The sequence below is a fragment of the Lepisma saccharinum genome, chromosome 10, assembly GCF_977018435.1.
Source record: "Lepisma saccharinum chromosome 10, izLepSacc3.1, whole genome shotgun sequence".
In the NCBI taxonomy this organism is placed as follows: domain Eukaryota; kingdom Metazoa; phylum Arthropoda; class Insecta; order Zygentoma; family Lepismatidae; genus Lepisma; species Lepisma saccharinum.
Genome location: NC_139238.1, coordinates 83,926,341 through 83,939,599, shown reverse-complemented (window position 1 = coordinate 83,939,599; position 13,259 = coordinate 83,926,341). Strand labels below are relative to the sequence as shown.

Here is a 13,259-nt window from a genome sequence, read left to right as displayed (position 1 = left end):
ATAAGATATTAGATGCTATGTCACGGCACTCATTTTCTATTCTATCTGCAAATTTTTTGATGGCATCTGGTCCCATGTGTAAATATTCTTTACTAACAACACCATCCTGTACAATCACATAATAAAAGCTGGAAGGTTCATGTAGCTGGTATGGTGTAATTGAAGGTTCCTCAGGGTCTGGGCTACAGAATGCAAGAGGTTTGAGATTTGATTCAAAATCACAGACTATATATGCTGGGTGTTCCAACAAGGCTTCAAATTTTTTGAATTTGGCATTTTCACTTGGCATTGGCATCACCATATGAACAGGTTTATGATTGCCACAATATTTCAGATGCTCAATTAACTTGTTTTTAGCAATTTCTGTATTCTCTTCACGAACCCCATTCACCATTTTTTGACCATCAAATACAGTTAAACATCTTCGGCACAACTTGAATAGTCTATTAGATTTGTCTAGTTGTGTTCTGACTAAAGCTTCAAGATTATGTATCAGAGTATAATGGTGTGTATCACCCCCTTCAATTAAGAGCAGATCAATCGGAACAGCAGAATCATCATCAAATGTACTGATTCTGAGAGGTGCTATCAAGCAATTGCCACGGCCAGTAGAACAAATAAAAACATTAATAGATAATTGTTTATCATTGATATCCCGGGCCTTTTTTTCAAATTTATCAATATTCTGAACAGACATTGGATATTCTAAACCCTCCATTGCTTTATTAAAAATGTGTTCATGTTGTTTATAATAAGTTATTCTCTCAGGATGCCTTAAAACTGGATACAAAGCAGCTAAAATACACCACAAAAAGCATTTCTCATCATTATTTTCTACGTTAACCACGGCTCTTTTGTTTTTAATATTGGCAGGTAATGGCAGATATGTAGATCCTTGTAAAGGGCTGAATTCAGAAATATTAACATATAACTTGTGTGGAGATCCGCATAGGCTCCATCCAGACTCTTTTGCTGCAAATTCAGAGTGTTTAATATTCAATTGATCTATCAAACTGCTTATTATTTTGTCTGAATTTGCATTTGAATATACAGGTACAGTTTCTGTTATGTGGGGCTGTGTAAATTTTGTGCCATTTGGTTTTTATATTGTGTAAACAATTTGAGGTACAGCTTATAAGAGCCATTTTGTGCATTTAGAATTGCCTGCACATCAGGATTTACACTGTTCAAAAAATTCTTAATACCACATTTTTGCTCTGATACAAACCGGTAATCCCTAAGTTGGCCATTAAAACTGCTATGGATAGGTGGTGCATAGCGTGGCTGTTTTGCTGTTCTAGCATTAACAGGTGCTTCATGCTTCGTTTTCAGACCAGATGTAGATGGTTGTGAGGGCAATGTTGATGACTGTACATAAGAATTACACTTATGCCATTTGTAATATGCCTTGCTTAATATTTTATGGCATCTTGGACACATTTTTGTGGCCTTTCTGCATTTCTTAGAGTCACAAATATGCCGGTGCCTAGACCAATTAGAACTAGATATATTTTTATTACACTGATTGCAATATTTTTGTTTTGGCATTTTTATTGTTTATTTATAAAAAATTTCTTGGTCCAAAAAAACAGAACTATGCCAAAACAATAACTAGGCTCGGGTGATCCCCAATATAAAATAATTTTGCTCTTTTATGCTGTTGTACAACATACTTTACCAGGTTTCAGATCTGGGAGCTATCAGTTGTATATCAACTAGCAGTAATTATTCTCAAAATCTCACGTGTGGAGATATTATTTTGCCACATCTATTTCAATCTCATATTTTATCAAGACTCAAACCCGAGCCTCTTGTTTATAAGGCAACAATATTAACACTTTGCAATCAGGGGAGGCTTCACATTTTATCAGGACTCAAACCCAGAAGCCTCTTGATTACAAGACAATAAAAACCATGGGGCTATGCACCATACTCTACTGGGTCTCAGAACCCAGGAGCTATGAGCTTTATATCAATGTACACATGGGGGAATCAATCTGAGGGGGGGCTCATCTTTTCTACACTAGAATTCAAGATTCCTGGGATTTTGACAGAAAAACACACTGTAAACAATAAAATCATATAAGAACTTGGCATAGTCTTAAGTGTAGGCAAATCTGTCTGTTGAGGCTTCTTCTTTTCTACACTAGAATTCAGAATTCTTAAAATTAAGAGCATATCACACTTGAAGAATTGTGGTATAAGCCCCTCTTGACATTGTTTTAAGTGTAGCCAAATCGGGTTGTTCAATCAAATAACCTCTTCTTTTCTACACTTATAAGTTGGGTTTATTATAGCATCAATTATACTACTAGCTTTACAATCTCCAATGTTCTTAGCTGAAAGATAAAAACAATTTGGGACCCACCCCTCACTGCTCCCAGCATGGAGCACCATGATGCGTTTTCCACGTGCTGACGGCGAATTCAAAATAGAGTTGCAAGTACCATCGTTCCACCCCTTGTTGACGACGTCGTGAGTGTCGAACCAAGTTTCATCTAAATAAACAATCTGGCAGCCTTCTGATCTCAACCTGTTGAGTTTGTGAAGGTAACGATACCGCCAAGCAACAATTCTTGTCGACTCCATTATTGCATTTCTTTTCTTCAGCTGACGAAAAGAAAAACCAAGTTTCTTCAGAAGCTCTCGAAGCGTCGTTTGTTTGTAAGGGAAGTCTGATATTAGTTTCACTTGTGTTAATAATTCACATACACTTGGTGCGTGTCCTTTAAAAAAAAAATTGTAAATCTCTCTCCTAACAAAATCGCAAACAAACTCGTCCACTTTATGATTTTTTTTATTTTTATTACCAGGCTTCTTTGGTGTAACTGGGTTTCTTTCTGCGATCTTTCGCACTGTTTTCCTGTCTAATTTCAAAATATTTGCTGTCTCCGATATTGGTCCTCTTCCTGAATTATTCCTGGAGACATATTCGTGCACACTGCATACAAATTCTTGAGCTTGTTTGTTCAGAATTTTCTTTCTTTTCCTCAGCACTCGGGAACTGCCGCTGCTAGCACTTTGCTAGGGGTCAGTTTCGTCAGTTAAATTCTCCTGCGCAACAACGTTTGCTAAAGGAACCTGGTTTGCAACCCATGGTTTCCACATGCTAATAACAAAACCAAAATCTAATATAAAAACTAAAAGCACAACACTGCAACAAAGCAACAACACAGCACCATAACACAACAAAGAAATAATACAACACAACACAACTAGTTAAGAAAATCAACCCCGCACGTGGTTATGGCGCAGAAATAACGAGAGGCACACGCACCCGCCTGCTCCGCCTTGCAACTACAAGAAATGTAAAGAAAATGTGGCAACAATGTCTGAGTGCACGTGCTTATCGGGAGCGGTATGGCTATTGTTGACTATTGTTTCCAGTGTTAACTTTTATCAAAGGGTTGCCGATGGGGATATAATGAACGCGCGGACAAGACATTTCAACTATGTTGCAACTGTAAAGAAAGTACAGTAAAACCTCGTTAATTCGGACTAATGGGGGGATAAGTTCACCGGTTTAATGAAAGTCCGGATTAACTGAAATAACCTAAAAGAACAGTAGAAAGTGCATTAGAACACACGTTTATTATGGTATATTTAAAGGGCTAGGCCTAAATACACTATACAGTACAGTACAAAGTATGCCGGAAACAGATTTCATCAGTGGTTCACTCCCTTTTCTTTGGGAAGTTCTCTTGTTGACTTCTAGCCACATTTAAAAACCTTGCATGCTGCTATTTTCTTCCTTTTTGCCTGTCCGGATTAAGCAAAGTCCGGTTTAACGAGGTTTTACTGCACTTCATAAGTATCTGATATACGTAAGTATATATACATACATAAGTAACAAATAAATTCCTTTATATGTGTAATATATATATTCACAGAATATGTGTGTTCCTGGTAACCTTGGCACGCATCGCTTTACAACAGGAAATGACGTCTCAAATGCAATCAAATGTTGTGTTGGGTTGCCAGCATACAGGCGGCAAAACGGGCTTTCTTGAACGATCGTAGCGCCAAAAAGACACACCAACGAGAAAAATGTTACTGACTGTGAGAAAAGTTGTTTGTTTTTATGTCCTCTGTACGTTTCTGTGGTCCGTGAGCGCTATTAAAGTGACACCCTGAATACACATATTTAGTCATTTACTTTTTGTGTAATAACATAATACATATGTATATCATATAATAATTTACACACACACATATATTTCTGTGTTTGTGCGTGGGGTGTGTAAATTAAGATCGCCCTCCCCACTCACCCCACCAGTGTTCAATGATTTCGCACCCTGACCAGTCTCTAACATGATTCGCACTTGTGGAACTTAACATCACTATAACCACTCTCGCTAGTGAGGCTGGGTGCACGACTTTCCTTTTCTCATGGACATTAATCTTTCAAAAATACCAACATGTGATTCTTTCTAGAACTTCATCGAACTGGACGAACAGGACGTTCCAATTTCTCGTAGGTGCGAAGAGCACGACAACTGCGTCACTTCCGGGGTTACATTGGTGGAGCTGGTGGCCACCTGGGACCCCCGATCTCTTACGAACACGCTGGACAGGATCACCCTGAGAGTGAAGCAGGGGACGCTCATGGCCATAACGGGACCACCAGGAGCGGGCAAGGTGAGTGAAGACCTTTGATTGATTGATTGATATGTGACATTTTACTTCACTTTTCTTCCACTTTTGGCTAATCGCGAAGATGAGAATGAGCGATGATATGATGAAATTGATGAAGGGACACTCACAAAGAACACTCGTGCCCAGTTTGGGATTCGAACCCGGGACTCCTGGTGTCGTAGCACGCTGTGTTAACAAATCCTCCACGGAGGCTGGCTGTGAAGACGTTTACTAGATGGTTAATACCGGATGTTCCGCTTAGGATTATAATAAAAGAAAATATTCAATTTTCTTTACTTACAATGACTTATTTCCAAAACGTCTTACATACCGCGTGAGGCACCTAAAAGTACCACCTGAAATAGTGAAGAAACCAGAAACAGTAGCGATGTGAGGTTTGCGGGAAACAATATCATCAAATGGGGCTCGTAAATCGGAGGTATGGGGTGGGTCGATTAATATCGACAAATGGGGCATCTGGAGCAAAGTCATATTTTTTTTAATGGAACGATATACAATAACATGCATAATATAAAAGAGCACACGCAGAGAAACACAACGCCGTTGGTCTCATGCATCTACTGCACATAGGAACGAAGATATGGCCATGTGAAAATATGTAAACAAACTAACAAGTGGCACACTTGACCGTCAGTACCACGGCATGTACAAGTATGAGATGTCGGAAGCCATTGGACAAGATGAAGACAGAACGTCAGCACCATGTATTTGACAGTGTTACAGCATAATGAAAATGACCATGACAGTATGTCGAAGAACCACTGCGTAAGAAGCGAAAACCTGTCAAAGTGTGTGTTCAAAGTGGTGGCCGTCAGCTGCGATACAGGCAACGAGGCGCCCACGCAAAGATCGTTGCACAGAATGTAGCATCTCGTAGGGAATGTCCCTACAGGCCGCAGTAATGCGGTGTTGCATATCCTCTGGAGATGTTGGCACATCCCGGTAGACAATGTCCTTCAGCTTTCCCCACAGGAGAAGGTCTAACGGGGTCAAATCTGGGGAACGAGCCGGCCATTTGACAGGCCCTCCACATCCAATCCAACGATTTGGAAATGTATTTTCCACGCATGCTGTAGCGCGTCTTGCACTGTGAGCTGGGCACCCGTCATGTTGGTACCACATTTCCCTCCTTGTCTGAAGTGGTATGTCCTCCAATAGTACAGGCAGTTCATGTTGTAAAAACTGTATGTATCGGTCAGCATTCAGTGTCCCTTGTATAAAAAAAGGGCCAATGAGATGTTCACCCACTATACCACACCACACGTTCACACTCCATGGGCGCTGGCGTTCCACTTGGCGAAGCCAATGTGGATTTGTCACCGACCAATAGAGCATGTTCCTTAGGTTGACATTTCCATGATTGGTAAAAGTTGCCTCGTCAGTGAAGAGCATACGTGACAAATCGGGTGTGTCGTGTCGTAACATCCATGTGCAAAACCGAACACGGTCCACAAAATCATTCCCGTGAAGTTCCTGATGGAGGGAGATATGATATGGGTGAAACTTGTGTGTGTGCAGAATGCGCAATACACTTCGCTGTCATCCCAGCATCCCTGGCAATTTCACGGGAGCTAACGTGCGGATTCACAGCAACAGCGGCGAGAACATTTGTTGCACCTGCCTCACCTGTAGTTGGCTTGTTCCGCACACGTGCTCGTGGTGTTACACTTCCGGTGTCTCTTAATTTAATAAATAACTTACCAAACAGACGTCGAGATGGCTGCCGTCTGTCCGGATATCTCTCTGCGTACACACGGTAGGCTTCTGAGGCATTCTTTCGGCATTCCCCATAAATCAGGATCATGTCCGCTTTTTCTATGTTTGTGAACACCACAATCTTCGCTCTTACCACTACGACTGCTTGCTATGAACTAACACGATCTTGTGGACCTGCTATCAAAACTTGCTCTGCGTAAAGGCAGTTCTGTCAGGCACCTGAGAAGTCTTACATGCCGTGGTACTGACGGACTGACATGGCCATATCTTCGTTCCTATGTGCAGTAGATGCATGAGACCAACGGCGTTGTGTTTCTCTGCGTGTGCTATTTTATATTATGCATGTTATTGTATATCGTTCCATTAAAAAATATATGACTTTGCTCCAGATGCCCCATTTGTCGATATTTTTCGACCCACCTTATACCTCCGATTTACGAGCCCCATTTGATGATATTGTTTCCCGCAAACCTCACATCGCTACTGTTTCTGGTTTCTTCGCTATTTCAGGTGGTACTTTTAGGTGCCTCACGCGGTATATACATAAGCTCAGTAAGTTTTGTTACATGCCTAGTACACTTCAGCATGCGAACCAGTGGTTGCACTCCCAATGTCTAAACTGTATTCCACCTCAACGCATACGTTTACTAGTATTTGTGGCGTCACATTGTTGATTGCAGCACGAATTCTTTCGCGTAAGTCTGGCTGAATCTGGAATATCTGTAACATACATTTTGTCCTTAAGAAAACTCCACAAGAAAAATCGATCACAGTAAGGTCCGGTGACCATGGTGGCCAGGTCATTATCCAAGATCCTCTTCCAATCCATTGAATTGAAGTGGTTACCGAAAATACATTGGCATGGGCATGGGAAGATTGTTTCTTCTGGAAGTTTGGGCACAGCGTATTCCTGTGGCATGGTCATGTACAGATTTTAATTTGCTGCTTCCAAATCACAAAACACCTTCTGTTGTAGCGTCCACATGGTGACTGACACAGTCTCGGCAGTCGAATGACTCTACAGCTCCTGCGCATGCGCAACCTACCAAGGCACATTGCCTTTAAAACTTTCTCAGCCACCAACTTTCCGTCATTCGAAGCTGTTTCAATGTTACGAATTTTTCTTTTATTATAGTCCTAAGCGGAACACTCTGTACCATATGTTCGTCATTCCGCACCTTTCCAACGGAAGACATTTCCAAGAAAGGTCGAGCTAGAACAAAGCATTGCTTCTGTTGATACCTCCGTTCATCCATTGATATCTCTGTCCTTACGTTGGTTCCTCCGTTCTTTCGTCGACGAATCCGCTCCTTCCATTGATTCCTCCGTCGACATCTCCGCCCTTCCGTTATCTGTTCCATTGTTCCGTCGACATCTGTGCCCTTTTGTTGCCTGATCCATTCTTCGTGGAATTCTCCGCTCTTCCGTTGATTCCTCCGTTCTTCCGTCGAAATCTCCGCTCTTTCGTTGATTCCTCAGTTCTTGTGTCGTCGACATCTTCGCTATTCCGTTATCTGTTCCATTCTTCCGTCAAAATCTCCGCCCTTCCGTTATCTGTTCCATTCTTCCGTCGACATCTCCGCCCTTCCGTTGATTCCTCCGTTCTTCTGTCGAAATCTCCGCTGGGGTGTGCTTTGTGGAAATTTTGCTACTGGGAAGAGATTGACATTTGGGTGTCTTTAGAAAGAGTCACCACGTAAAATATAAACCCCAAGGAAGCTGTGACTTATGGAAGTATTAAATTCTGGATTAAAGATTTTGAATTTTTAGACATTTCAAAACATTACAAGCTATTATCTATTATGTACCTTTATTTTTAGTGCATATTATCGTGCTCCCTCCCAAACTCTGATACTACTAATCTGCCACACCCGCTTCCTTTTCAGTCTTCCTTGCTACGGGTGATCCTGAGGGAGATTCCAGTGATGAACGGGATAATCCACGTGAGGGGGCGGGTGGCCTTTGCCCCTCAGGAGCCTTGGCTCTTCCGTTCCTCGGTGAGACAAAACATCCTCTTCGGAAGACCCTACCAGGAGGACAGATACAAGATGGTGACCCGCGCATGCTTAATGGAAGACGTCTTTCGCAAGCTCCCTCATGGGGATCTCACCGTCATCAGGGGACAGGACGAAGGCCTCACCTGCAGCCAGAAGGCTAGGATTGGTTTGGCTAGGTAATGCTGGAGACTTTTAATTTCTGATAGTTTCAATATGACCAATACTTGGTTTATGGGGGTTATTTTGTAATCTGCTTATTTTTACGTCGATTTCCTGCCTCTATACTAACGGCGACGATGAGAATGAATAATGATTAGATGAAAACTCACAAAGGGATGCCCACGACAAGACTCAACCCTCAGGCGCGTCCAGTTAGCCCTTACGCACTTGCTTCGATGGTCTCGACTAACGCAAACAGACTGCAGCCTCTCTGAGCATAAAGTAAAGTTAACCTACAGGGAAAGGCAAAAGCCAGGTTATGTAGGTGAATGGCCACCAAGGTCACCAGATCTATCACCCCTTGGGGTTTTTCTTTTTATTTTATTTTTGTAGAGACACGTAAAAATACATCGTGTGCCTTAATAAAATCAAGAACCTGAACCAACCAAAGAAAAGGACTACAAGGTGGGGAAAATGTCAGGTTACATATAGGTGAATGGTCACCACGGTCAACAGACCTAACACCCTGGATTTTTTTTACTTGTGGGGACACGTAAGGCCACCGTGTGCTTTAAGACAATCAAGAACCGGGACCACCCCAATGAAATTCGTCATCTCCCAAACCACTCCCACCACACTAGCAGACGTTTTACTCAACTAGAAGCATCGGACTCAAGCATGAATTAAGCAGATGGTGAGCATATTGAACATGTACTGCAACTGTAATCATTACGTATCAATCATACTGCAACTGTAATCATTAAGTATCAATCATACTGCAACTGTAATCATTACGTATCAATCATACTGCAACTGTAATCATTACGTATCAATCATACTGCAACTGTAATCATTACGTATCAATCATACTACAACTGTAATCATTACGTATCAATCATACTGCAACTGTAATCATTAAGTATCAATCATGCTGCAACTATAATCATTAAGTATCAATCATACTGCAGCTGTAATCATTACGTATCAATCATACTGCAACTGTAATCATTACGTATCAATCATACTGCAACTGTAATCATTATGTATAAATCATACTGCAACTGTAATCATTAAGTATCAATCATACTGCAACTGTAATCATTAAGTATCAATCATACTGCAACTGTAATCATTACGTATCAATCATACTACAACTGTAATCATTACGTATCAATCATACTGCAACTGTAATCATTAAGTATCAATCATACTGCAACTATAATCATTAAGTATCAATCATACTGCAGCTGTAATCATTACGTATCAATCATACTGCAACTGTAATCATTACGTATCAATCATACTGCAACTGTAATCATTATGTATCAATCATACTGCAACTGTAATCATTAAGTATCAATCATACTGCAACTGTAATCATTATGTATCAATCATACTGCAACTATAATCATTACGTATCAATCATGCGTATATTTGAGTGCACATATCTGTTTCCTAAGTAACATTACATTTGCATCACCCTGTATTTTCGCCATATCACATAAGAGTAAATGAAACATTGTTCTTGGATATCTCTCAAAAAAGCATTGAAAACAGACAAACCTTCAATGAACGCGCGAGAGTACACACAAAAAGGTCGCGACACAAGGTCGTTAATCATATAAAACATTTACCAGTTGCGTACAACATCCATAAACTTTTATTCATTTCTAGGGCGCTTTATCAGGACGCTGAAATCTATTTATTGGACGAGACACTAGACTCACTTGAACCGCCGCTGCGAGGCTGCGTGTTTAAGGCGGTGTTGGAAGACCTTCTCAAGGAGAAGGCCTGCCTTTTGGTCACAGGATACAGCAATTTCGTAAAACAGGCCGACAGAGCATTGGTTCTGTACAATGTAAGTACGAAATATTTATTGAAAACTCTTCATTGCATTTTTAAACTTGTTCTCTTGACAGAAACTAAATTGCAATGGTAACTCGATGATAGAGAACAGTGGCGGAGGAACGGGAGGAATGGGGTACATTGCACACCCAAATGTTTGAAACAGCATACAGTACTCCCCTAAATCCTTAGATATAGACTGCTCTCGTTGAACCTCCGCTTTACCTCTCTACTTCTCTTTTCTGTTTTCCCCTGCTTCTGAACCTCTCTCTCTCTCTCTCTCATTCACTCCCTGTTTTTCTTTCTCTCATTTATCTTCCTTTCTATTTCATTCTTTCTATGTTTACCACCTTCTTTCCATCTTTAGTTCTCTCTCTCTCTCTCTGTTTCTCTATTTTTTTTATTTCTTTCCACTTCCGTGTTTCTCTATCTCCTTCTACCACTTGCTTTCTCTCTCTCTATCCGTTTCTCTTTCATTTCTTCTTCGGTGTACCGTTAGGAGATGCAAAGCCCTGTGCGATACACTTACAAAGGGTGTCCGAGAAAGACGGGATATTTTGAAACGAGGTATAGAGAAGAGAAAAATAGCTGAATGAGATTTAGTCATGGAAATGGATAGTGCAAAGGATGCCTTTGCATTACATGCCGCTGAAGAGATGGGTATGTTTATGATTTGAAGATGACGTCCAATAGATGAAGTCCAATTCTGCGCAAACATTCCTGTAGTAGTTCGAGGGACATCCTGCATAGCTCGACGTTATATGTCCACAGGAATCTGGGCGATTTCCTCACGGATCCTTTAGACTCGATCTGCTACAACTGAAGAATCGCTCAGATTATATTGTGAACATGTTACGTCAAAGCTATGCAGAATGTCCCTCTACGACTGCGCGTATGTTTACGCAGAGATGGTCGTCATCTTCAAGACATGCCATCTCTTGCAAGTATTTATAATTTTCTCTGTACCTCAATTTCAAAATGTTTCATCTTTTTTAGACACCCGTTATTTTCAAAAATTATAATATAGACACCTTCATTTTTTCTTAAACTTCTACCTGGTTATTATTAATATTATTAACGTTAATTGGTAATAATAATATTGCGTTATTATTCCGTATTGTTATATTTCACACACAGGAGCTCTCCATAAATTACAGCTGAAACAACATTTTTCAACATCTGAAAATCAGTGAAGAGAACAAAATCTCGTAACTGGTGCATGACACATACTTGCCAGGAATTGACACGAAAGAAATTCAACTGTGTTACACGGATAATTTATTTTCAGAACGTGTTTTTCACAACAATGATGGGCAATCGCTATCAGCTCCTTTAGCCAACATAGTCATGCACCTGGCTGAAAAAGAGATACTCCACATTCCAGAACTACAATACATCCGATATGGAAGGTACGCGGACGACACACAATAGTCATATACAAAAAGGCAGAAGTACTCAATCTTCTAGTGAACAAGCTAAAGAGCATCCACCCTAGGCTCAACTTCACCGTAGAACAAGAGAAACATGGTAAGATCAACTTCCTGGACATCACCATCAGCCGTGCACTTAACAAATTCACAACCACTGTCTACAGAAAACCGGATGCAGGCAATCAGTACATACATGCTCTCTCTAGCCATCTCCCCCAAGCAAAAAGCCAATGTGTGGCTGAACTTTTATCGAAGAGCCTTCTCCTACTGTTGCAAAGAAGAGGATCTATGAGAGAAGATAGCCACCATCACTGAAATAGCCCTGAAACATGGATACACAGAAGCACAACTTTCCACTTGGTGCAGTAAAGCGGAAATACAGGTCAGACACCCTAACCATCCGCAAGCAACCCAGCCACAATCAACCTCCAGCGGCCAATATAAATGGTTTGCCTTTCCCTACCATCCCACCACTTCCAACCGCATATCCAAAGCCCTTCTCCCCTATGACATCAAAGTAGTGCACAAACTCAATTCCAAAATAGCTGATAAACTGAACAAACACAAACGGTACTTTCTCTCCCCCCTTGATAACCGAGGTGTATACGATGCAGAGTGTGAGTGCAAGGCACATTACATCTGCAGGTCCATCAGATCTGTCAATGAAAGAATCCAACAGCACCTAACAGATTTAATGATGTATATTTGAATATAATGTGTATTAAGGATACTTCTCTCTCTCTCTCTCTCTCTCTCTCTCTCTCTCTCTCTCTCTCTCTCTCTCTCTCTCTCTCTCTCTCTGTGTGTGTACGAGCCTGTATGCCAATAAGCTTATATGTGTGAAAATGAATCACATAATTACGAATAGCTGTAAAGTTCAGTCATGTGTTCTTGCACTTAGTTACAAAATACGCATCGAGAAAGATGAAACACTTTAAATCTTTGCAGGGCCAGAGTCAAGCGAGTTTTCTGCCGAGCAACCACACAGACATACCTGACTTTGTGAAGGAACCAAAACCAGTGAAAGAAGACGGCTTTAGTTGTTACCGGCAAGACAATGACTTTCACGTGAGTTACTTTGCGTAATAATAGCAAACTTGCCCGTTTTCTTTGAAACATTCATTTCAGTAAGGGGTATCAAACTTAGATCATTTCAAAACAAAGCAATAACGTTGGATAAAGGTTCTTCATACGGGTGGTGCATACAGTAGCTGCAATTAGGTGTCAGACAAGGCTTAGCACTACTGGTCGCAACTCCAACTGGCGGTTGACCTTGAGTTCGTTCCGAAAGTCGCACGAGTTTAACGCGTTAAACGAGTTATGGTAACTGGCCTTTGTAAGATTCATTATGCTGTCCCAAAAGTCGCATTCCGTGCGTCTCGTGAAAGAACGAGATTCACCAAACGCACTGGCCAGGAGGCTGGTTTGTTCGGTGAGAATCGTCTGCTGCATGCAG

At 41.1% G+C, this 13,259-nt stretch overlaps 1 protein-coding gene across 1 annotated transcript in view; it reads left to right on the top strand.

The window, feature by feature from the left end:
* LOC145994168 (ATP-binding cassette subfamily C member 4-like) overlaps positions 1-13,259 on the top strand; it is a 108,906-nt gene that overhangs the window by 61,068 nt on the left and 34,579 nt on the right. Inside the window, exons 10-13 of the mRNA XM_083130262.1 lie at positions 4,435-4,638; positions 8,259-8,545; positions 10,203-10,386; positions 12,752-12,871. Of these exons, the coding sequence (XP_082986388.1) occupies positions 4,435-4,638; positions 8,259-8,545; positions 10,203-10,386; positions 12,752-12,871 (795 nt within the window). The remainder of the gene's footprint in view (positions 1-4,434; positions 4,639-8,258; positions 8,546-10,202; positions 10,387-12,751; positions 12,872-13,259) is intronic.